The sequence below is a fragment of the Nomascus leucogenys genome, chromosome 10 (genome assembly GCF_006542625.1).
Source record: "Nomascus leucogenys isolate Asia chromosome 10, Asia_NLE_v1, whole genome shotgun sequence".
NCBI classification, from domain to species: Eukaryota; Metazoa; Chordata; class Mammalia; order Primates; family Hylobatidae; genus Nomascus; species Nomascus leucogenys.
In genome coordinates, this window is record NC_044390.1 from 24211310 (window position 1) to 24239188 (window position 27879).

Here is a 27879-nt window from a genome sequence, read left to right on the forward strand (position 1 = left end):
CCCATTTTATTAATACTAAAATAAGACAATTAAAAAAAAACTATAGACAGAGGCTGTCATTAGCATAGATGCCAAAACCCTCCACAAAATGTTAGCAAATAGAATCCAATTATGTGAGAAAAAGAGTTATGTACTATGCTCAAGTGGAATTTATCCCAGGTATACAAAGCTGGTTCGAAATTCAATAATCAATGTAATCCATCACATCAATAGGCTGAAGAAGGAAAATTACATGATCATATCAGTAGATGCAGAAAAGAATAAAACACTTGACAAAATCCAATACCCATTCATGATAAAAATATTAAGTATACTACAAATAGAGGGGAACTTCCACAATTTGGTGATGAACCATCTACAAAAAAACCTAGAGCTTACATCATACTCAATGGTGAGAAATTCAAAACTTTCCCACTAAGATCTGGAACAAGGCAAGGATGTCTACCCTCAACTATATTTTCAACATCATACTGGCTAGTGCAACAAGACAAGAAAGACAACACCGAACTAGGTAGTGCAATAAGACAAGAAAGGAATATAAAAGGTATACAGACTGAAAAAGAAGATATAAAACTGTATTTGTTCACAAACAACCTGATCGTATATACGTAGAATATCCAAATAGATAAAAGCTTGGAAAATTAAATTGACATTGAAATCACAGTCCACAGCAGGTGGGTATAGCTATATAGTCTGATCCTAACTGGGCTGACCACTTCCTAAAATAAATAGCCACAAGAACAGAAATGCAGAAGATTTAAATAGGATCCAGAACCTCATGATGTAATAATATTCAAGATACTCGGGATAAGATTTAAAATAGACATTTATCAGAAAAATCTAAACATCTTTTAAGAAAAAAAGACAATCCCTAGATACCAAACCCAAGATTACCTAAATATCAGAATTATCAAAAAAATTAATTTAAATATTCTAACTATAGGGAAATAAACCTCTAAATTAACCAGTGCTCCTATAAAAGCCCTAGCCTCCTGAGACTCTTCAAACATCTGAAAAATTAGACCTATAGTCATTTGCCTAATGAATTGCTCAGATCTTAAAGGATAATAAAACTTTAATTTATCTGTCAAGGCCGAATGTGTATACTCCAGACTAGATCCCTAGTATAAACTCCCAAGAAGCTGGGGAGACTGGCTCACTATCTTCTTGGGTATTTACCTGCTAAAAAAAGATTAATTCCCAGGAGTTACAAACATTTCCAGGTTGTAAAACTGGAGATGCATAGGGTGGTCTGGCTCCTGCAGCTATTTTACTTATATATTAAAGAATTAGAGTTTTGATTAAAGACATTATGTCTTTAAGAAGAGCCTTCAGGAAGGATGGCTGCCTCCCTCCCTTTTAAGTAGAGAAAAATCATTTTTTTAACTTTCATTTATGGAGAATCTGGCTACTCATGTAGGAAAAATTGCCATTGACTCTCATTGGGTCATAATAAGATCTAGGGTAAGGTGGAAATGACACTCTTATAAAAAAAAAATCTGTCAAAGATGAATATTAAAAACCAAATAACCATGGTCCAAGAAGAATGGGCAAAAACTCTTGGTATGAATGGAATCATAGATGTTCTTGCAAATTAATAAAAGCTACAAAAAAATAACCAAAATAACTTAAAAGAGAGAAGAGGGAGAATGAAATAAGAGAATGAAAAAGAGAAGAATCAAAAAGAATAATAATAAACTGGTAGGCAGATATATAACTATATCAATAATTAAATGTAAATTATCTGAAAACACTAAATGATGGAGATTGCCAAATTGGATAAAAACAAATATATACTGTCCATATGAACTAAGTAGGTGCTGTCTACAAGAAACCCATATGAAACATAATACAGATAGATTAAAAATGAAAAAATAAAAAAAGATCAATGATTCAAACATGATTCAAAGAAAAGAAGGGCTATATGATTGCCACAAACAGTAGATTTCAGAATAAGGAAAATTACTATCGATTAATAATATTAATAATAACAATTATTATTAATTATATGAATCAATGTATAAAAACAGTAATTCATTGCAATCACGTAAAGTTTGTCACAGGAATGCACGACTGGTTCAACAGCTGAAAATCATTTAATGTAATTCACAAAACATGGTTAAAAAGAAAAACCACATATTCCTATTAATAGAGGCAGAAAAAGCATTTGATAAAATTCAACATTCATTCATAATTAAAAATAACACTTCAGCAAATTAGAAATACAAAAACAATTATTCAGTTTGATAAAGTGTGTATTTACAGAAATACCTACAGTTAGCACCATTCTTTCCTTTAACCTAAGATCAGGATCAAGACAAGGGTGTCTGCTCTTACCAGTCTTATTCAACATCCTATCCCAAGTTCTAGCCAGTTCCAAAAGGCAAGAAAAAGACATAAAAACCATTCAGATTGGAAAGGAAGTAATGAAACTCTTTTTATTCACATGTAACATAATTGTTTACACAGAAAGTCTCAACAAGTCTACCAAAAATACCACTAGAGCTAGCAAGCAAGTTAAACAAGATCATAGGTTACATATCAATCTGCAAAAAGGTCAGTAGTATTTCTATCCACTAGCAATGAAAAATTTCAAACCAAAGTTTTTAAAAAATGTATAATAGCTAAAAAACTAAATACTTAAATATAAACTTAACAAAACTTGTTCAGAATCTGTATGCTAAAAAGTACAAAGTATTAAAGAAACATACCAAAGAAGTCCTAAAGAAAGAAATATACAAAACTCATGGATTGAACTCAGTAAGTTTGAAATAGCAATTTTTCTCCAATCAATATATGGATTTAACACAATCTCAATAAAAATTTATGCATGGGTTCATTGTACCTATAGAAAATTTTATTCTGATATGTATATGGAATACCTAAAGGAACTAGTATAGCTACAACAACACTAAGAAGAGCAGATGTGGAGGACTCACAATATTCAACTCTAAGATACACTACATAGCTACAATGTCAAGGCAGTATATTTGTAAAAATATAAACATGTAGATCAATGAAATAGACAAGATATTCTAGAAACAGACCCACTCCAATATTATCACCTGATTTTTGACAAAGATGCAATGGCAATTCAATAGAGACAGGGCAGTTTTTTCAACAAATGATGTTGGGACAACTGGCATCCACTTAAAAATTATTTATCAACCTACACCTTGCACTATATTAAAAAATTAACCCAAATTTAAATTTAAAATGATATAAATGTAAAACAATAAAACTGAATATAAAACTATAAAACTCTTAGATGAAAACAAAAGAGAAAATCTTTGTGATGCTGAGTTAGGAAAGCGTTTTTATATACAATACCAAAATCATAATCTGTAAAAGAAAAAAATGATAAATTAGACTTTGTCAAAATGAAAAGTATTTTTTTCTCTGTTATGGGCACTTTAAACAAAATAAAAAGATCAGCCAGAAACTAGAAAAAGAAATTGCAAACTGCCTATCAGATAAAGGACTTGGATATAGAATATATAAAGAACTCACAAAACTGAACAATAAAAAAGAAACAATCCAATTTAAAAAAATGGGCTGAAGATTTTAACAGATACCTCATCAAAAAAGATATATGGATGGCAAATAAGCTTGTGAAAAGATGCTCAATATCATTAGTTATTACAGAAATGCAAATTACATGCACAATGAGGTACTATTACACACCTAGTAGAATGGTTTAATAAAGAGTAATGACACTACCAAGTTCTAGAAAGAATGGGAATAAATATGAACCCTTAAATACTGCTGGTGGCTATATAAAATAGCACAGTCACACGGGAAAACACTTTGGTGGTTTCTCATAACCTTAAACATACACTTAATATATAACCCAGAAAACCCACTCTAAGTATTTATCCTAGAGAAATAGAATATTTTTTACACAAACACTTGTATTTGAATGTGTATAACAGCCCTATTTATAATTGCTCCAAACTAGAAATAATCCATATGTCCTTTAATGCATGAATGGATACATAAACTTGTTAGTACAGCCACACAATGAAATTCTATACAGCAACATAAAAAGGCAAATTCTTAATAAATGCAACAACTTGGAAGAATCTAAAATGTATTTTCCTAAATGAAATAACCCAGTCTCAAAGGTTACAATACTGTATAATCTATTTACATAAAATTGGAAAGAAGACTAAAACATAGGAATAAAGAAAAAAATAAGGGGCACCAGAGTCAGAATACAAAGGTGACATTATGATGGAATTATTTGACAGCATTGAAATTGTTTTGTATCCTTTCTCTGGTGATGCTTACAAGAAACTGTATTAGTCTAAATACTCAGTATTGTATAACAATAATGTAGATTTTACTCCATAGGAGTAAGTTTTTAAAACATTTTTAAAAACCTCTTCTGGAGACTTTATGTGACTTACATTGGAAGAAAATTCTCAGGATTTAAGAATACAGTAAAATGTTTAATCCCATACCACTTAAAGACCTTATGCAAACCTGATGATTAAACATGAGTAAATCAAGAAGCTAGAGACATTCAAGTAGCAAGTATTAAGAAGCAAATGTACACAGGCTCTCCCATAAAGAAAAAATATATGTAAGTGTTTAAAACTCTTCACTACCACCCAGGGATGTGGGAGTGTAGAGAATATGAATATCTAAAAGAGAAAGTGAGGTGGGAGAGATGCAAGAGTAACCAGCCTCTGCTGCAAATGAAGGGTGTGGTAATTTTCCAAGTGAAATAACCTCAATATTGTCTTTAGTGCAGCTCTGTGCCTAAGCACTACTTGGAATAGAATACCAATATTCATCAATACCTCTTCAATGGCACCTGCAGAAATTCTGTGACCTGCAACATTTATTACATCATCCACTCGAGACATAACATACACATAGCCTTCTTCATCCATGTAACCAGCATCCATGGTATCATAATATCCCTGAAAGCAAGAAAAAATAATATTTGATTAGCATGTACCATTAAGTAATGTAATCATTTTAAATTTGGTAAAATATACAATGTAATAGAAATGGATTTACTGTGAACATTTGCCGTTTTTCATAACTAGACTAGGAAATTACACTACTTTTTATCTGGAAACTGTACTAGAATCTCTTTGCTCCTCTAACAGCCAAGAATAAGTTGAAGTGTTTTTAGAAATGTTTAAGTGTTTGAATATAGAGTTGTAAAGTTTATGAATCCAATTTCTTTTTTTAATGGAGAAGTAATAGCTCAATACTAATTCTAATATACTTTGATATTGCAAAGTAATTATTTGATACATTTCTTCTTTAATTGTATTAACTTTTAAAAGCTTTAAAGCTCCCAATGAATACTTTCCCAGTACAGCAGTAGTTTATTAAAATGGGTTAGGATTGGACTCAAGCTTCAGTGAAATTTAATAGTAAGTATGAAATTTGATTTTTAGTCACTCAAAGTAAAACATTTTTGCTGGTCTAGAAATGACAGTAGAATAAGAATAATAAGAATAAAAAGTAGAAAAAATAAATATTATTTTTCCTAATGCTTCTGAGTTATTTTGATAGCTACGTTTATGAACATGGACTTTAGTACAAATCCTGGAAAGCCATTATTGTGTTTCTTAGACTTTCTGAGACTCAATATTCTCATCTATTAAATGGGAAAATGAGTTCTGCCTTCTAAGGCTTCTGTGAAGCATGCATGAAACAGTGTGTATAAATGAAAGAGGACAGACTCTGGCACATCATGAGCTCTCAATAATTTTACTGCAATTAATATTTTTATTAATATTAGAGAGGCAACCTAGAGTAGTAGTTAAGAGTATGAATGCTCAAGCCTGATTATTTTGGTTCATCTCAGTTCCATCACTTCTCACTTATGTGAACTCACGGGAAGTTACCCAACCCTTCTGTGCTGTTATTAATTCCTCAAATAATAGGTCTGAGATCAGGTAAAAAGACAGAGTACAGAGTCACTTCACACACTGTAGACATAAACAGGGGCTCTGAGGGAGCTTTTAGTGTTAAAGGTGATCATGTTAATACCACATGCACATATCATTTGCCATTGTCAGGCTATAATCAATCACCTCACCACCTGCACTCTGATGATTTAACTGCGGCCCATCACGCAGATAGATTGGGCTTGCTGGAGTCAACCATACTGACAAATCTTCCCTGCCACACTCTATCAGGGGATGTTTAATCTTGGCTATTGAGATCATTCAATGTTGCAATTTCTTTCTAAAGAAAGCTATTTTAATTATTTTCATTTGGTTGATTAGGTTATCTGTCCTTCACTAACAAATAATAAAGATAAAATGCTAAGTACTTCGGCAAACTTTTTTAGTGAAATTCTGTTCATTCAGAATTTTACATAGTGAAAAATGAGGACCAGGTGTCCCTGTTGGGGTTAGGCGGTGGGGGTGGGGGGGTGGTAGTAGAGGGACAATAGAAAGATGATGTGAGCAGATCCTGATGTGTTTTATTAATGACGTGCTGTTATAAACATAACACACATCACCACACCATGGAGTAACAAGTTTCACACAACGACAGAATGTGAAACAGGCAGGCACTTTTTGTTATCCAGGACTCTGGGTCTTGGGCTTTGAGTACACTCTTTCTTTCCTGTATCTGTATTTTTAAAATGAGATTTAAAAATAAAGAGCTCAGAGAACATTCAAAAAATGGTGTCAAAAATAAAGAAATGGAAAAATACAACTTCTGGGCAAACTGAGTGGATTTTGCTCATATAACCAGTAAGAGGTTAAAGGATCTTAATGACATTATATAATTCTGATTTGTTGCTCTCTGTCTGTTGATACAGAGGAATCCAGTAGAGGGAACAATATAGAAAGTCCAAAAAACATTTTTATGCAACAAATAATGTCCTGATACTGAGGACTATTAAATTCTAGGAAAAGCTGCTAAGAAAAACCAAGAAATTTCTATGTCTAGAGACTGACAATAAGTATAAAATTGACGTATTTAGATAATTATGAGTTGGGCATTCTTATCCCTGGGACCTGGAAACTGGTCCAGATAACCTTTAAAAGTTTCTTTTTGATCTACGATTCTAGGAGCAAGTTTCTCAATTTAATAGGCAAGAATTATAGAAAAGTACATAAGAAGATAAAAAAGCATATTAAAGTTCTTACAGGAAATTTTTCAAAGTATAAATGCTTGAATGCTTCCTGATTCTTCCAGAGTCCTGAAAAAGCCCCAGGTGGCAATGGTAACCTTATATAAAAACAGAGAAGTTAAAATTATGATGAAAGTGGTAATAAAGACAGGTTGATTAGAACTATTATTTTTCTAGTGTGATAGATAATTACAATTCAAATCCCACATTGAAATATAACCCCTAAATCTGCTAGACAGATCATGTCTAACAGAGGTTTATGTAGCTGACCATTGTACAGCAGAATTGTTGAAGAATGACTTCAGTCTCTGGAAAGTGCACAAACGGCACAAATATGTGGAATTCAAATAACTATTAACAATAAGCATCGTTTCAATGAAAAACATACCATCTGCAAAAAAAGAACCAAAAAACATGTCATTGAATTACTTTCTTAGAAAACTATTATTTCACCACTGAAAAGTTAATTTATTTTTTGAAGTACCAAGATATTGTCATCTTTGCCTGTCTCTTTGTGTAATAGAATATTCTAATTAAGCACCCAGTGTAGAAACCTATTTTCATAATCAATATGCCTCCCTCCGCTGGGAATTCTCTCTTACTGCTTCCTCCTCTTTTTTCTTTTCATAATCATCCAGACTTATGTGATTCCTCACTTCTATAAACACATGGAAATGCTTCAGCATAGAAAATATACAGAACTATGTATCTTTTGTTTTCAGCAAATTTCCTCCTTATACTTCTTTCATTTATAAGGTCAAACAGGTGTTATATGCATGGCAAGGGCTTAACCTCTATCTATCTACTTGTTTATCTATCTATGTATCTATCTATGTTTACATAAATAAATGAAATTCTCATATTTGTTCCTTGTAGGAAGTGCCTACTAACAAATACAACCACTCAAATTGCTTTCTGAATACAGAAACCTTTTAGATACTTTAGTTTGGAATTTTCAATACTGTAAAACATAGGGGCTTTCAAAACCTACCCTCCCATATTTACACAATAAAAACATACTAAATGGAGTTGTAAATCTGTAGTTCTCATGCTGAGAAAATTGAAAATGAAGTACAGATGGCTAGTGTCCACATAAGACGACATCACACACATTCCTCACAAGCAGGATTTTCGGGTCTGACAGTACAAAAGAAAGCAGTGTGGTCACATGGCCACCTCAACGTTAGAACTTCATGGCACTGAACTTTACTCTCACATTCTGTCAGGAACAAAATGCTGTTACAAGTGGAAGCAGCTGCCGATGCCTCCTTGGGCAGCCCAGCAGACATTGCCCATTTCTATAATGTCCAGCCTCCCAGCAGTGATCCTGGGGAGTTCTCCCTTAAAATTATTTTAAGACAGAGGAAATACACTATGTCAACATTTCTGGACTTCATGTAATTACATAAAATGCACATGAGGGTATTTTGTAATCTGTAAAATAATCCAAAGAAATGCTGTTGTGTTGTTGCTATTGCTGTTGTGATTATTACTGTTTGCAAAATCTGTATGAAGGCAATAGGTTGAAGCCAATAATCCCTCCAGGTTCTCTTAACTGAGCTTATTATGTAAATGCTTGTAAATAACCATATAGATAACATCACTACATCAGTTTGTTTTAATTGTTAATATTTTACAGAATAGTGTAAAATCATTGATTTTTAAGCATTGAAATAGAATATGACTATAAAAAATACTAAAACTCAATTTAGCAGCATTTTCAGGATGCTGAAGGTGAAAAAGTGAAGAGGACCTTAGGACAAAAGTGTCAAATCACATGCCAATATGGGCAAAGAGAGATAACATTAGTGAGTGAAGCAAACTGTGTGTAAAATAAATGATAATAAACCTGATGAAGATGCATTCTGCTTGCATATTAAATAAGAGACAATTTTCAGTTGCTCCCAAGAAATATATAATGATATATAGGGTTTTTCTGTATTTCATGGTGCCATTTTTGACATATACATGGGTATTGGAAATTATTGCTCTACTATACTAAAGAAAAAGAAGAGGTATCTGTGATAATCAATGGCAGCTGACATTTATGATGGATTGAGGGCAATAGGGAGTGGTGGAGTCTGAAGCAAATTACAGTGTATATGTCAGGTACAATGGGAACAGCTGTTTCTTAGTTCCACCTGATTGCTGATATACAGGAGTGCTGATCCAAATATCTGAACACATAATACTGCCCATGATGAGAGCTATGCATATAAAAAAATACATATTAAACAGGCATTTTTTCCCATTTTATCTACCCCAAATCAAACATTTTGGTCCACCAGCATCCACACATTATCTGCTCACAGCAGAGACTCCTAACTGTTTGCAATCATAACCTAAATGAGTTAGTATTTAGTGCTTTTTACAACAGCTGAGTGTCCTGGTAGCCTAGCACGTACCTAATCCAGAGTGTATAGACAGGACCAAGAGCATTGCATTTTACAGAAAGAATATTACTAGAGAGAAAGATAAAATCTCATACTTTCCAGAAGTAAATTATGTTTGCAACTTCTATTTTTAAAAGATGTCCTGCTAACCTGTATTTCCCCTTGCTTCCAGAGAAAAAATATAGTGCTAGCAATTTGTAATAGATGGTGTATATTCTTACAATTAATTGATGCCTACAGGATGAAAGCATAGGTAGCCATCTCCCAGAAACAAACTAAGCTTTAAGGACACGGGCTTCCAGAGCTGTTGCACAAAACTTTAAATATCTGCACAAAGTTCCTGAAGAACAAGGACAATACACATTTTTATACCATCTCTCATTCTTACAAGAAAGGTCTGAGTAAGTTTATATATACCTGTAGACCCTGGGAATTAAGAATAACACACCATGGGGTGCATGAACACTGAAGACTCTTTTGAACCCCCTGAAATTTAACATAAAACTTGTCTGTATGTTTCCCAGGAGAATGTCTTTGGCTTTCATCTAATTATTGGAAGGTTGGTAACAATCACCAAATATTAAAACCTCTGTTCAATGAAAAGCCCAACCTAAAATGTACTTCAGTGGTAAAAATAGGTCACCCTAATCATATCGAAAAGTACCTTTAATCTTAATTAAGAAGAGAAAATCTCAGCTCTTCACTTTCTCTCTGGAATTAAAGCCACCCTTATAGAGGGACATCATATGTCTAGCTGGTTCCCTTTGGATTACAGAGGTGATTGCTGTTAAATATGACACATGGTGCTGGGAAATGGCAGTGAAGAGAATAAGAAAAAGAGTGAGAAGTGGGGGGAGAAGTAAAAGAGATGAAATGAGAAGAATGAGGTCCCAGAATAGTGAAAGGATAAAAGCAGGTGATGGCATCATTCAAATCATCCTGTAGAGGCATCTAACAAAGAATTCAATATATGCAATATGTGGCAGACATTTTGTACAAAAGAAAACATAAGAAAGGAGTAAGCTCAAAGAATTTGACATGCAGAAAGTGATCTACGATTTTGATCTTGAAGAATAGGTTCACGAAGCTGAGAAAGGAATAAGAAGGAAAGACACTTCGTGCTGTGTGACCAACATACCTAAACCCTTCCTTCCTTTCATGTGTTTCTTCATTTCATTCATTCTTTCCATTCAGTCAGTTAATCAGCAAATAGATACTGATTTCTTAAAATATGTAAGGTATAGCAATAAGGGCTTAAAAATGAGGTGAATAATGAGTGCACAAGTATAAATGGTCTGCTCAATCTAATCAACACTTTGTGTGTGTGTGTGTGTGTGTGTGTGTGTGTGTGTAAATAGTTCTCAACATTATGAATAGGTGTGATGGTTAATTCTATGCATCAATTTAGCTTGGCCAGGGTACCCAGATATTTGGTCAAGCATTCTAGGTGTTTCTGTGAAGGTATTTTTAAGATGAAATTAACATTTAAGTCAGTAGATTTAGAGTAAATCAGATTATCCTCCATAATGTGAATGGTCCTCATCCAATCAGTTGAAGGCCTTAATAGAAAAGAAAGTCTGACCTCCCAGTAGGAAGAGGGAATTCTGCCTTCAGACTCAAACTACAACTTTTCCTGGGTCTTCAGCCTGCTGGCCTGGCCTGCAAATTTTATATTTGCTAACCTTCACAACTGCATGAGCTAATTCCTTAAAACAAATATTTCTCCCTCTCTATAGATATGTGTGTATGTATATATATGTGTGTGTGTGTGTGTGTGTGTGTGTGTGTGTGTGTGTGTGTGTACATCCTATTGGTTCTATTTCTTCGGAGAACCCTGACTAGTGCAATAGGACATGTTAAAGCCGAGTTACCAAAGGTGTTTTAAAAACAAAAGATGTAATTGGATCTTTGTTCTAGGAAGAGTGCTAAAGCTGCTGTGATGAATTGGATAACGAGAAGCCACAGTAAGAGGATGAAAATTGAATGTGATGGTTGAAGAAAAGAGAAAAATCAAAGCTGACTCTGAAAGTTTATATAGAAAGTTTCTATTCTAGATGGAAACAGAAAGTTTCTATTCTAGCTCAATAGTGATGCCAACACAAAGAGTGCAATGTAGTAAAAGCAGTATTTTCAGGAGAAGTGGCATTTTGGGATTTGTAGAAGTAGAGAGGTGACAGACAATTTGTTTAGATACTGAGTTTTAGCAACCTGTGGCATTATAAATGGAGCTATCAAGTAATATGTCAATAAATACATGTCTGAAATCAGAAGAGAGATGAGCCTGGGTGGATACATGGATATGCTCACCATGTGTAGCTAGGTAATTACAGAAATCTTAGAAATTGGTGAGATGATTCGTGGAGAGAGTATAAAAGAGGAAAAATAGTTCTACAGCTAAATATCAGTGTTAAAGAAATATAAAAAAAAAAACTCCACCGAGAAAAAAAAAGAAAGAAAAGAAAATCAGAGATATTATGAGAACCAGGGGAAAGTAGTATCTAAGAAGCCACTAGAATACAGTTTTAATAATGACTAGTATTAAACAAGGTTAAATGAAGTGTAAATTTGGTTTGAAAGAAGATGCAACAGTGATCATGGAACTTAGTAATTAAGATGTTTTGAGTTTTCTCATGACTGTCATTTCAATGGAGTGGGGAAAGCAACAGCTGGAGTGATAAAGAAATAGGAAGTAAGTAGGGACAGTAAGGTTAGACTGTACTTTTTAAAATTTGTGGGCGATTGGAAGGAGATGTGTATGTCAGTGGCTTAACGCACAAAGGCAGGTTGATTTAGTATGAGAAAGATTTGAGTGGAAGTAGCCAGTGGAGAGAGAGGATGGAGATTTGAACAGTAGAGAAGAAAACACCAGAGGGATTATTCAATTGCCTTGTTTATTTATTCATTTATTTATGCGTTAACATAAACATTCATTTTCTTCCCTCGATCAATATTTGTTAGGTGTTTGGTATTCCTCATGCACTGTGCTACACATTAATGATACAAGGATATAAATTATGATCACAGACACATGGAGATCCTAGCACTTTGTGAACTACAAGAAAAAGAAATTTAGTATTTTTAGAATACTGACAGGGAAGATAGTGAATGATATCTACTCCATTAAGTTTATGAAATGACATCAAATGCAACCATTCAAGTGTTCATCAGGTGAACTTTACAGAAGGTAGTTAAACTCTGCCTTGCCAGTAGTGCTTGGAAGATAAGTTTTTATCCCCATCCAAGTTGTGGACCTGCTGGAAATAGCATGTGTGTTTGTCCCAAGTTATTTTTGAGATACTCTCAGAAAACTACTTCATCATTCACAAGTCTAACTGAGAATCAGGCTGAAAAGCAAGATATGAAATTGCAATTGGTAATTGATAGGATAAAATAAGTGCATGCTTTCTGTTCCTCACTAACAAGATGTGGTATCTTAAAAAGTTCAGATGTGGTAATTTGAATATTGAGAAAAATCTCTAAAGAAAGACTCATAAAGGAAGACACACAATATTCCTAAAGAAAAGGGGAAAAGAAAAAAGGATTCAGAATTGGAATCATTTGTTTTTAATAGACACACACATACAGAAACACACACATACACACACACACACACACACACACACACACACAAAGTAGTTCCCCTTTATCTACATGGAATATGTTCCAAGACTCTCAGTGGGTGCCTGAAACCATGGTAGTACTGAACCCTACATATAATAAGGTTTTTCCTATACATACATAGCTATGATAACGTTTAATTTATAAATTAGGCACAGTAAGAGATGAACAGCAACAACTAATAACAAAATAGAACACTCAGAACAATATGCCCCCATCACTACTATTGTGCTTTAGGGCCACTGTTAAGTAAAATAAAGGTCGGTTGCACACAAGCACTGTAACACCTAGACAGCAGATCTGATAACCAAGATGGCTACTAAGTGACTAACCAGCAGTAGCGTAGAAAACATGGATGCACTGGACAAAGGGCTGATGCACATCCTGGCAAGACTAAGCAGGACAGTACAAGAATTCATCACCTATTCAGAATGGTGATTTAAATCTTCCATTTAATAACTTTGGACTGTGGTCGACCACAGGTAACTGAAACTGCACGAAGTGAAACTATGGATAATAGGGACTGCTGCATGTGCATACACACACACGCACATATATATATATGAATATGCATATATGCACATTTACATATATATATGTAAACATGTGATAAGAAAATGTGATCAATGAAAGAAAACATGGGGAAAAAAGCAATAAGATCCAGATAGACATTAGGTGCATATGAGCTACAGCAGATTTGTTTTTTTGCAGTATTCCAAATTAACACCTTTCTTCTTATTGCTAAGGATTATTACACATTAAGTGAAGGTCTTCATTCTGAACAATGGGTGCACTGGAGCTCTTTTTCTAAAGTTATAGAAAAAGAATATTTTTTTCTGTAGTTATAAGAATGTAAAAGTGCATTGGATTGGCAAAGGAAGGGATGCAAAAATACTAAGAAATGAACTAGTTAATACCTGTACTCATCGTTCAAATTTGAAAGCAAATGCTATCACCACGTGATACCTTCCCCAACTCTGCCAAGCAGAGTGAAAGAGGGAGTTTTGGTACAACTCATCCAATTAGGAATTGAGAGTCCTCTTAGAGAACTCCCTTTCCTAAAAGACCATTCTGAAGGGGAAAGGCGAATAATTGAGGCAGCAGTGACAGCCATGTGGGAAGGGAAGCATTAGAGTGCTGAGCAATCCTTAAATAGCTAGGGCAGGACAAAGGATGTCCATCACCCTGGAAGATAACACATTCCTGGCCAATCAAAATGTTACACTCCTAGATGCCTCCTATCCTAGATAAAAGATGGTCTCTTTTTCACTGCTCCATCTGGAATTTCCATAGCAATAGAAATAAATTGAAGCCTGTTCCCTAGAGGGATCTGGGTTAAATCCCAACTTTGCACTCTCAGTATTTCCTATGTGGTCCTTAGGATTTTCTCGAGATTTTCATATAAAGTTATTTTTATCTCCCCAGAAGAGATTGACCATAATTTCTTTCCCTCAGGGCAGACAAAAGACTGGGCAATAATGTGAATTCTAGCTGTGCAACTACTAATGTTGCATATTTTGTCATGTCTAGAATGAGGAGGATAATGTCTGCCCGTTGCCTAACTCATAGTGTTGTTATAAGGCTAATAAAATATCACACTCAAAACTGTATATGAGATCTAGAAAGGAACAGGATTATAATTATGTGACATGCTTAGTTATACTCAAAGGATACCCTGAATAAAAGAAAGCTTCCTTGGCCCTTTCCCAAGATGGCAACACAGTGACTGAATCATTCACGTGAAGCTGTAAATATGTGCACAGGCATCGTTAACCATATCTGAAGAATGAGAAATTGTTAGGCACTAAAGTAAAAAGCACTTGGACAATTCCATACAACTCCCTCACACCCCACCATGGCTTGCAGGACACAGCACAGGGTGAACAGGCCACACTTCCAATAGCAACAATGGATCTGGTCAGAGAAAAATGTTTCTCCATCAGAGAGAAACAGCCAGAGACCTATGGCTTTAATAACGGTGAGCACTGTGCTAGGAAGAAAGGCAATTGCAGTTAAAATTTTCTTTCATGCCCTGCTCTCTGTTGCCTGGAAATTACTGACTCATAGTTTTATTTCTGCACTTTGGAGCTCTGGATGCAATTACACGAACACCTTCTAAAATTCTTGAGTATTTCGTATGCTTAGGAATTCAGATCCCATAACTTTCTTACTAAATTAACTGCCTGGAGTAGGTTTCCAAATCAAAAGAATTTTCTAACATTCATGTGGACATGAAGTTCTCTCATCTACTAGAAAGATGAATTCTATAAATGTAAGTAATCTAATAAAACACTAAAATTGCAGGATTCCTTTTTATTATATCTTAAGGCCTATAGTAATTTAGGAAGTGCTAAAATGGCCAACTTCTAGTTAAGGGGTCCCCAGGAGAACAAAGCAGTGATTTCCGGAACATCATAAAGAAGAATATAGAAAAATCTAGGTGGATCAAAAGGTTCTTTGGTTTTTGTTTACCTGTTTGTTTGTTTCCACATATTACTGTTTCCAAATATGAACCTACACAAATGAGTCTTAAGATCTATAATGTGAAATGTTATAGATGTTAAATATAAAAACATCCTACACATACTGCAGGCAGCCATTGGGATATGTGAATCCTTTCTAAGTTGATAAGTTAGAGTGGAATGGCTGCTGGCAATGTGGGTTTGAAAAGGAAATTCTTGCTCTTATAGATAAAATGAGTTTCTGAAAAAAAGTTTCAAAATCTGTTTTGTTAAAGAGAGAGCAGGAGAGAGAGAAATCTTGGTGGTAACCTTTGTTTTCTGATTATTTCTACCTTACCTTTCTAATACAAAAAGATTTATAATATATTAAAATATCTAGTTTCACTGTTAACCTAAAAGAGGAATCAAATTCTACTGTTTGTCATAACATATTACATCATCAAGTAATTTATAATGAAATCTCAGAACCCTGGATCTGTACAATAAAATTCTTTTAGGAATACAGAGGGAAAAAAATAATTGTGAATTGGTGACAATCTAAACCATAGAACGCTTTAAGGCAATAGTTGTTACTTTCAAGTATTTGAAATAACACTAATGGCTATAAGAAAAAAATTACAGTTTATGTAGGACACTGCTATATTTCATTATCTCTGAATGGATGTTGGGTAAAGCAGCCCATAATTAGAGTGACAAAACCCATGAGGAGTTTAAAACTGTGCTAGCATCAAATGCCACCTCTGAGATCTTGCAAAAGATTGTTTTATGAAATAGATGACTCACAAAGTTAGGAGGTTACATAAAAATGTGTGCTGCTAAAGTGCTTGGTAAAGCTCTCAAAAACCATTTTATTCCCTAAGCAAGCTAAACATCCACCCACAAACATGTTCAAATTATTAATTTCTTTAGCAGCCCTTCCCTTCTTTCCCTGCTGCTTTTCCCTTGAACAGGTCAAATTTGAACCAGCTCTATGTTAACACAGATTCTGGCTCAGAGAACTGTGAATACAAATGGTATGTTCAATATTTAATTTTTTCATCTTGATGGATATGTTGTTTTAAAATGGAAACTTTTAACAATAGAGTGCTTACATGTTTACTGATAAAAGCATGAGAAGAATTACATCATAACTTGTATGCTTTCTATTAGCTTTCTATATAGTTAAAATATCTCTACCTGAAGAAACACCCTCTTTTTAACTACTGTTTTTCATGTAATTTTCATAGAATTTAAAATATCTTCTTTACAGGAAGCAATCTTATACCAATCTCTGAATGCCAAATAATAAGAGTTTTTTTGACTTCCAATAGAAATAAATAGGAAAGCAAATCATTTTTAAAACCTGATGTTCTGTATTTATAGTAGCTCAATCTGGTGAATTCTACTACTTAAACTCTATCAATAAAGATGCAAATATCATGTTAATCAGAGGGACTAAAGCAACCTCTCAATTATTAAAATGTCACATACTGTGAACCTTCTAACTTAACTTCCATTTCTGCTTCCTCTAGCATAACATTTTAAACTACATGTCTTGATGTAATTAAAGTAAATTTAAATATTTTGACTTTAAATGGTATCATTTTTGCTTATCAAATGAACAACAATTTAAAAAAACGTTAACAAGAAGATGGGATATTTGGCAAGTCAGGAACTTTATAAGATGATACTGTTTGACCCAGGAATTATACTTTCAGAAATCTCTTCAATACTATTGCAATTATCAGAAAAGCAGAAAAACAAGACCAAAAAATGTTTAATATAATATGATTTATAATCATAAAAATTCAAAAAATGCTAAGAAGCCTATACTGGAGATAAAAATTTTAAGAAACAGAGTAAAAATTAAACATGCTTATGAGACAAGGTTAAGGGAAAACAGCAATACACAAAAATAAATTGATTCACCATTGTAAAATGTTTGTCAAAAAGTGGAAAGTCAAATCAGAAACCGAAAATCAAATACTGTATGTTATCTTTTATAACTGAGAGCTAAATAATGGGTACACATGGACATAATGATGAAAACTAGAAACTCTGGGGACTCCAAAAGGTGTGAGGGAGGGAGGCAAGGGTTGCAAAACTACCTATTGAGTACTATGTTCTCTATTTGGGTGATGGGTTCACTAGAAGCCCAAACCCTAGGATTATGCAATATACCCATGAAACAAACCTGCAAATGTACCCCTGAATCTATACCAAAAAAATGTAGAAAGTTATGTATATTATGAAGTTAATAATGTATTGCTGAGAGGTGAGAGTACAGGAACTTCATTTACTTGTTCATATTTTTTGTATGTAAGTTAAGTTTATCATCTATACATAACCTGTAAAATGAAAAAAAGTCATTTAAAAATATGCAAAATTTGTGGCTTTTGAAAATTGCATTTAAATTGGTCTTATTTTATGGGGCTTCTATGTTTAAATTACAACACAGCTGACACAGTTCTTAAGCAACACACAAGTTCTTTCTACAACCTCCTCAGTAGCAGTAACACTGCAAGGACTCCATTTTTTCTTAGTATATTCACCGGTTTTTGCCCTTTAATATAGTAGTATTGAAATTTTTGCTTACTTTACCACAATATTTCCTAAACACCGAGCCTTCAGTTTTTGCATGTTGTCATCCAAAATCATAACTACAAAGTAAAACATAAATATTTGAATAAAAATTCATAATCTTAAAGCTTAAACATTTTTCTATATTTTTATATTCAATCCAAAAAACTCTAGCTTAAGAAAGTAATCTTTTAATTCCTGTGAGACCATGAACAAATATAAACTAAAATATCTTACAAAAAAATAAAGAGTACATGTATTTGATTCCTAACATCAGAAATTTTCCTTCAGAATATCCCTTAAATGAAGACATCATATTTCAAACATGTGGTAATTTCATCTCTATGTCTATGTCCACTAAATATATCCTTGTAATCTATTAGAAGTATTAAAAATATGTTCAGGTTTTTAAAAAGTAAAGGAAATGAAGTTTTCAAACACACCAAAAAATATTATACGCAACAAAAATAAAATACAAGCACCAAAAACCCCTTATTCTGATTTAAAGCTTAATATCCACTTAGGAGCTTTAAATTTGGTCAATTTAATCTTCCCAAATATTATCTCAATACTTCCTGTGCTGTCCTGATAGAATCCTAAAAGAGTTTAGGATATTAAAGCTTATAACCACATTCAGTAACCCTTGGTGCAAACTAAATATGAAGATAAGTCATCATCTTCTAGGCTTTAATAGATTATTTATGTGGCCTCATTCATCCAGGTAATTCTACCTTAAGCAGATATGAGAAAAGAAGGTTGTTGCTCTCAGAGAAAAATTAATCGTTCCCTTCTTTGTGTTCCTGGAGCACTTTGTTTTAAAATTCTATATTGACAGTTAGTAGAAGTATCTGTATCTAACTAGATTGTGAGTTCACGGAGGCCATGGCTAATTTATCTTTGTTTCCCTAAATCTCACTACAGTGGCCAAATCACTATGTGCCCCGGGCACATTCTGTAACACGTTCAGTTTCCCTGTCTATGAAATGGGAGAAATTTCTTTCTCATAGTGCTTACGCAAGAAGTATTTTAAAAATGTATACAAAATGACAAGCTTGCATAAGGTACTCAATAAATGTGTTATATTAAATTAAATGTTTTTTAAACAAAAAGGATTTTCTTTTCTTTCCTAAAAGGATCCTGCCTTTTTCATTATTATACCATTTAATATTACATTACAATTTTAATCTCTAAACAATCACAAAACATAAAAATTATCAGTCATAAAGTCACTGGTTCCTTGGTTATAAATGTTTAACCTGTACTATCTGCAAGCCAGTTGCTTTCAGACAATGAGAAACTTCTGTATTGAAGTTACATGAGGGAACAAAGCTTAACTATTTCTTACAACTAGATATAAAAATGGTACTGAAATACTAACAGAGAAATGTGTTTAACATCTTCCACCATCAGAAACCCCTAAAAATGTCTCAACACAAAACATTTTTTTCTGATAAAAGGAGCAGAGATGACAGACCGTTCAAACAGAGGATTTCACTAAATCTGGGTTCACCTTTCCAGGGCTGGAGAAGTCACTGACTTCACAGAATATCTATTTCTGCCTCGAATAAAAAAAAGTCTAAAGTGTCTTTTTATAAATATATCTGCTAGGTTAAACCAAATGATCCACGTTTTTGTAACTAGCCATTGTCCTAGAAGGAAAATCCAATATTTTTGTGTTAGAGAAGCACAAGACAAATATCTGAATTTTGTAGTTTATATGCAAATAAGAAACATATGTTAAGAATCATATTTTGTCTCCCAAAGCTGGGTTTTCTTCATAGGTCTAGTAAACCAAATTTTGTGACCTTAAGCAAATTACAAAACCTCTGTGCCTCATTTTCCTTGTCTGTAAAATGAATGTGTTAGTCTAAATCAAGTCAGTCCTCTGACTTTTCTGAAATATTAGTAGCACTACTAGCTAAGACTTATTCTGCCTTTCTACTGGTAGGCACTGTGTTAATGCTTTATTGCATAACATCACAAAACAGAAGCCCTGGAAAGCATATAAAAATATTACTCTTATTTAGAAATAAGGAAACAATGTTCAAAAAGTTATGTGACTTGTATAATTTATACACCTAGAGAGAGCCATCCAAGGTAAATTGTTTAATAATAATGGTTATTACCATAAATTTAAAAACAAAAATTGACAGGATATTATAGCTTTTAGTCACATAAAGCCAGCATCAAAGAAATGTTTTCTTTTGGGATCCTCCCCCTTTGTTTTTATTTTTATTTATATATATATATATATATATATATATATATTTTTTTTTTTTTTTGAGACAGAGTCTTGCTGTGTTGCCTAGGCTGGAGTGGCACAATCTCAGCTCACTGCAACCTCTGCGTCCTGGATTTGAGCAATTCTCGTGCCTCAGCCTCCCAAGTAGCTGGGATTATAGGCGCACACCACCACACCCGGCTAATTTTTGTATATTTAGTAGAGACAAGGTTTCACCATGTTGGCCAGGCTGGTCTCGAACTCCTGACCTCATGTGATCTGTCTGCCTTGGCCTCCCAAAATGCTGGGATTACAGGCATGAGCCACCACTTCCGGCCTGTTTTTATTATTAAACAATAAGGTTTAAAAATTTTGTCTCACTCCTAAATTAAAAGGCAGCATGTGTAATATATAATAAGAAATTGCAGCTTTTGAAATGAAAGCAAGCAAATTCTGAGGACAATGGTTTGCATTGTCCCCAGGATCTAATCAGCAGTGTTAGCTTAAGAAAATTATTTAGTCTGTTAACTAGTCGGTTAACTCATCTCTAAAATAGTAATGATAGCTCTGAAGTAAATATACTTCAGCACGAAATGAAATGACGTATGTAAAGTACTGGGCCCCCAGCAGGTGTTTCCTTCATAGTAATTTCACACCCATATTCCTAATATACCTTATAAATGATATTATTTTTGTGGTTACAACAGTCATTTAGAACATATCCTGGAAATCCACAACATACTTTGGTAGCAAAAATTAAGGCATTCATTTTTAATACAAGGCATTCATTCAACCAAATTCTAATTAAGCACCTAATTTGTTTCATGCAATATAATACACACTAGATGCAAGAAAATGCCAAATTTATTAACATTACATATTATCAGGGTCATTCCTTACCATTGTATCCTGGAACGCTTTTTCCTGCTTGCCCTGGTGGAGGTGTTTTAGAATTGCCTAATCCAACACATGACGCTGTAATTGGAGATCCAGTCTCTGAAGAAAGAAATGTTATTTATCACTTCATGTTTTAACTCAGAATCATGTTTCTTGAGTACATGCACACTCTACCCCACCCTAGTTTGGCACATAATGTAGTTGCGTTAGGAATAGATGAATAGTGCAAATATATTATTTAAAAATGTAAAGCTATCTAGTAACTTATAACATATCCACAGTATTAAAACTTAAGAATTCATAATTAGAAAAATGTATATAGTAGTGTTTCTTCTAAAGAAAAGAAAGTCTGCTCTAGTGTTTGCAATTGTGGATCCGTAGGCATGAAGAATGGAAAATTATGTGACTGGGACGGTTCCGTAACACACACTAAAAGCTAAAATGATCACTAGAAAAGATGCTTTCTCTTGACTCACCTAAAGTTATTTTGTTTATCATTGTTAATTACAGCTGTGTCAAAATATTTTTGTTATTTCTAGCTCATTCTCTGAAATAAGTAACCCAAAGATTTTTGAAATTATTATGTTGATGTAAAAGTAATTGCGGTTTCTGCCATTACTTTTAATATACGGATAATTATCATATTCTAATTTCCTAAGAGCTACACTCGCCGAGAGAACCTGCATCTAAAGCTGAATTTGGCAATACTTTATCAAGTTGTTCAGTCTGCTGTTCCCGGATGTTAGAAGCCCCAAAACACAGGGAGGAAGATGATTATACTCTACTATTTCATCAAAACCACGAACTTTCTCACAACTAGCCTGCAATGATTGACAAAAATGCTAAATTTGTTTACTGTTTCTCAAGTTGTAACAGCCAGAATATTAGCTATTACCTGATAACCACAAGTTCCACAAGTGGTTATTTTTAATGGAGGGATGCACTTATTAATATTGATGAAACCAAGTTTGGAGTTAACACAATCTTTTGAATACAAAATATATATGTACAAAAGGGCAGGAAAATATTATTTGAATAGTGAAAAGTTTGGGAATTACTTGCTTAGTATTATACACATAACCAACACATATATACACCCAAGGAATTAACTGCCAAACCCATCATATCTAAAGTAATCCAAAAAAATTAAAGGCATCCATCTTCTGAAGTACTCAGAATGTGTTCCTTCTACCATGGGCTCTACCATAATTTATCACATATTGATATCACTTTAGAATGACGGGAAGAATTTATTACTGTCCTTTACCTTCCAGAGTAGTTCATTTTATTATTCACATTTTATGGATGGTGGCTCAGCTGGCATCAATAACAGAGGATGAACTCTTGAACATCAAAACACAGTTCCTAAGTCATAGTCTAGTGCTTAAGATGCCAAGCCATACGGTCTCTGCTTAGGATCATCGGCAAGTAACCAGAGCAGACATTTCTGATGTTTAACAAGGAGTTCTAAAGTATTTTCCAAGCATGACAAAAAAAAAAAAGGCGGAGGGGGTAGGGGGAAGATATTTAATGAAATGGCAATCCATAGCCATGTAATACTCCTGCCGATTTTCCCCACAACATAATAAAATCAAGGGAGAAAATCTGCATGGTCAGAAGTGTTAACAGCATTTCCCCCTCTGTTTTTTTCAGAAATGTCCAGGTGCTCACCTCAGCTATCCTTCGAAATGGATATGAGAGGCCAGAGCAGGGTGATGACAGGAAGCAGGCTTGTAGAGTGAGGTGCTTAAAACAAGGTACACAGAACGAGTAAGATGATAATAGGAAGAGAAGCTTCTCAGACACATTAGGAAAGGAGATACCACCTTCAAGACGCTTTTGTTACTTCTACTACCTGGTGCAAGGAAGCCGCTAGAGTAAATCTATTTTAGAAGTATTTCTTATTAAGTTTAGTTTGTCAATAGAGACACACCAGTTACCTGGAGCTCAAACTCTCTGCAGTTCTTACAGTGTAGATTCTCATGAAAGACATTATCACTCTGTTGTTCCTATCGCACTGCAAGAAGGTGGATGTAGGAAAAGAAGGTGAGAGTATAACCTAGTCTTAAATAAAGCTGCAAGGCAGCAAGAAAGGATTAATGAAGCATTGTCCATCTTCACTGCCTAAGTAAGCTGATATACGAACTTCCTGAGATTCCCAAGCATCTTTCTATAGTAATTATTTATTTATAACCTTTATTCTTCATTTTTTATACATTATGATTATAAGACAACTATGAAAAGCTTATTTTTCTATATAATTAATTTGAATCTTAAACTTTAGGGTGCTGAAAATGATTATTCATGCAGGTTGCCTAAAGTAGATAATATGTTTATACTTTGCGCATTAGTAATTCAAGCGTCTTGTTGACTTTATTTTGATTCATTCATTCAAAGATTAGATAAAGAGCTATTGCTGGCTGGGTGTGTTGGCTCATGCCTGTAATTCCAGCACTTTGGGAGGCCAAGGCTGGGGGATCACCAGAGGTCAGGAGTTCGGGACCAGCCTGGCCAACATGGTGAAGCCCCATCTCTACTACAAAGACAAAAATTAGCCAGGCGTAGTGGTATGCACCTGTAATCCCAGCTACTTAGGAGGCTGAGGCAGGAGAATCGCTTGAACTCAGTAGGTGGAGGTTGCAGTGAGCTGAGATCACACCACTGCACTCCAGCCTGTGTGACAGAGCAAGACTCCATCAAAAAAAAAAAAAAAAAAAGGAAGGAAGGAAGAAAAGAGAAGAGAAGAGAAGGAGCAGAGAGGAGGGGAGGGGAGGGGAGGAGAGGAGAGAGAGGAGTGGAGAGGAGAGGAGAGGAGAGGAGCGAAGAGGAGGGGAGAGGAGAGGAGGAAAGAGAACTATTGCTAGTGACTTGTAGAAAATACAATTAGACAAAATGGCAGTTCCTAGGACTCTAAGCATATTAAGGAATCATAGGTAGAACAAAAGTGAGTTGAAAAAGACCATAATTGTTGTTATAGATACTTTGGTTCTCCTTCTTTGTACCTCTGAACATCCTGGGACCCAAGGACTGACGCATCTTCAATATAAACATATACATATTTCCTCACACACTTATGCACAAAGACAAGATAAACACTCTTGCTCTCAAACTGGTACATGTGCAGAATAGGCTTCTGATTAGTGACAACCACTAAGCATGCTGCAAGCCTTAACTGAAATCCTATGAACTCCCAAAGCCCCATTTCAAGGATGTTCTAAAAACATCTGCTTCACACTACCCAGGCTATAATTAAGTGGCTAGCAGTTATTTAGGGAGACAAGAAATCTAGATGTCATGTTGTAACTGGGAAATAGCTACAATAAACAAACCAGAGCATTCTCTTTGTAGAAGAGCATTGGATACTTCATTTAGAGAAATCTTTACAAAAGCACCTAACCTTAGAAACACAAAATGTTCAGCAAATCACCAGCATAGTTTCTTTAGATAAGAGACAGCTAGGAAGAAGATGAACAGGGAATTGAAGGGTGTGAAGAATGTCACGTTAGCACATTTATACTCACCCTGCATTAGAAGCTAATAGAGAAATTTCCTTGTTTTTAAAAAAGGACAAACTTCATGGTATCTTTACTGCATGTCTTCACTGACTCACTCTACTTTATTATATAATAAGCTGTTACCTAAATGAATTTAAAATTTCTAACTGTGAAGTAAAAACAGGGAAGACAACTAGATACATATTTTTTCCAATATGAATTATGCTGTATACCAAGAGTCGAGTGCTTTTAATCTATATGATTGCATTTAGTCCCACTACTACAAGACTACAGGGAGAAAAGGGAGTATTCTTTTTACTGATGAAAAATTCTGAGGATTAGCCAAGAAAATTTAAATAACTTGTTCTAGTTTTCATAGTTCTTTCAAAGAAGGAGAAGAATGGAAGAGACAAGTACCACTTCTGAAGCTCTCAAGTAACAGACAGAGGATGAGAAGGGAATAAAATCACCTAGACTGTCTCAGTAGAGGAAGAAAAATCCCTGTGGCAGGAAGTGAGCCCAGTCTCCCATACTTGCAAATAGCATTAGTGGTGGTACAAATCACTTATTAGCAAATAGTTTTTGAGCAGCTATTATGTGCTAGGTGCTGTTGTTAGAACTGGAGATACAACAATAAACAAAAGTAGCCAAAATTCCTACCCACATGGAGACCTCCCAATTTCTAACTGGGGAGATAATGAACAACATACTATACAAAAGTAAAATGTGTGGTGTATAAAAGAGTGATAAATACTAATGGAAAAAGGAAACATAAACCGAGTATGAAATGCCATGGAGAGGGTTTTCAATTTTGTATTGAACAGGAAAGACCTCCCTGAGAAGGTGACATTTAAGTAAACATCTGAAAGAGGAGAGGACATGTGACACATAGATATTTTGGGGGAAAAGAATATAAGAGAAGGGAACCTCAAGTTCAGAGGTCCTGAGGTCGGTTTATACCTAGAGTGTTTGAGAACAGTGAGGCGGCCAATGTGACTGAAATAGAATCACAGAATTAACAAAAAGTATTAATAGGAAATAAGGTCAGAGAAATAGTGAGGAGGCAGATCATGCAGAAATATTTCAAAGTCATCCTGAGACCTTAGTCTGAGTGATGTTGTAAGCTAATGAGGGCTTTTGAACAAAAAGTTAATGAATCATAACAATGTAAATATAATTTATTTAAATAGTTACACACCATTCAGGTTCTATGTCCATGTTTATTTTATTTGTCCTGCAAGAGAGATGTGTAGTAGGAAACACACAGACAGACAGAGGCTGCATTAGAATAACTGGTTAATAGACTTCTGTGGCTTTCTAAACATCAGGGACCAATTCACATGATAATTCACAAGACTGACAGAAAAACTAGGGCCCAGTTGGGTGGCAGATGACAGACAGACTGTGTGGGTAGATGGTCCACATAAACCAAAGATAATCCCTTTTGTTATTTAAGTGTGAGCATGTATAAAATCAATACATTTCTAAAAGAGAATTTGGCAGTTCTTATAAAAAATCCTTAATCTACCGATTTTGACATGATGCGATTATTATGTACTGCATGCCTGTATATTTCATGCAACATATAAATATATACATCATGTATCCACAAAGATTGAAATCAAAAATTAAAAAAAAAAGAGGCTCATGACTGCATTCCCAGCATTTTGGGAGGCCAAGGCAGGTGCATTGTGCTTGAGCCCACAAGTTCGATACCAGCCTGAGCAACGTGGTGAAACCCCATCTCAGCCCCCCCAAAATACAAAAATTAGCCAAGTATGGTGGTGCACACCCAGTAGTCTCAGCTACTGGGCAGGCTGAGGTGGGAGGATCACTTGAGTCTGGGAACTCAATAGCCTGATGGCACCACTGCACTCCAGCCTGGGCGACAAAGTGAAACCCTGTCTCAAAACAACAACAACAATGGCAAATTAATTAATTGAATTAAAAATGAATTAAAATTCCATCAAAGCCAAATTTAAAAAGCCTATGTGAAAAATAATTATTCTTGCTGCACTTTATACAAATAATTAGGCCAACTATAAGACTAAAGCTTATTTTTACAAGCAAATCAGTCTTATCATGATTTATCTTTAGTAAAAATGGGAGACTGGAGAGAGAAAATTATTTTTCGAAAACTGTGGTATACCTGCTATTAGATTCCAGTCTCATCAGTTGTTTTTGAGTTTTTTCCTGTAATTCAGACTGACCTTGATTATTCCTGTGAACGAATCAGTGATCTCTGACTGCAGCTCAGAAGAAACAACAGAGATGGGTAATGTAAAATTCCAGATTAGTATTCTAATTCTGGGTATATATTGGAATCAGCTAGCAAACCCATATCAGTTTGGTTCCAACAGTTACCGAGTTTCATAAAAAGCCTTCTTATTTAGTTTACTTGGGATAGTTTTTACTGATTTTGCTTTACTATTGTGGAATATATTGCTGTTGTACTCTATGTGTAGGAATGCAGGATAAGCTTACTCAATGTTCTCTTAAATTGAACACTTTTTAATCTTTCAGATATCACCTTTTGACGGACTCCAAGAGTTATGAGTGGTCCTCAACATACTGATGCTTTCTGACTAAGCTCCTCTCTAACCTGAATACAAGAGACTCTAATAGGCAGGAATATCATCACCCCCATTCAGCCTGAAGAAGTTACAGAAGATGGATTTTAATCCCTCTACAACCCTTAGGATTAGGGTTCTCTTATAAAAGGGAGGGGGAAAATATGTCAGAGGCATTCAAACCAGAGCAATTCCATCTTGAATAGGGGCTGGGTAAAATAATACTGAGACCTACTGGGCTGCTTTCCAAAGTGGTTAGGCATTCTTAGTCACAGGATGAGACAGGAAGCTGGCACAAGATACAGGTCACTAAGACCTTGCTGATAAAACAGCATGAGGTAAAGCAGCTGGCCAAAACCTATCAAAACAAAAATGGTTATGAAAGAGACCTCTGGTCATCCTCACTGCTCATTATATGCTAATTATAATGCATTAGCATGCTAAAAGACACTCTCACCAGTGCCATGAGTTTACAAATGCCATGGCAATGTCAGGAAGTTACCCTATATGGTCTAAAAAAGGGAGGACCCCTCACTTCTGGGAAGTGCTCA

At 34.5% G+C, this 27879-nt stretch overlaps 1 protein-coding gene across 1 annotated transcript in view; it reads right to left on the minus strand.

The window, feature by feature from the left end:
* ACSS3 (acyl-CoA synthetase short chain family member 3) overlaps positions 1-27879 on the minus strand; it is a 165512-nt gene that overhangs the window by 15597 nt on the left and 122036 nt on the right. Inside the window, exons 10-13 of the mRNA XM_003259596.4 lie at positions 21268-21363; positions 18163-18226; positions 7131-7212; positions 4806-4928 (exon numbers count right to left, since the gene is read on the minus strand). Of these exons, the coding sequence (XP_003259644.1) occupies positions 4806-4928; positions 7131-7212; positions 18163-18226; positions 21268-21363 (365 nt within the window). The remainder of the gene's footprint in view (positions 1-4805; positions 4929-7130; positions 7213-18162; positions 18227-21267; positions 21364-27879) is intronic.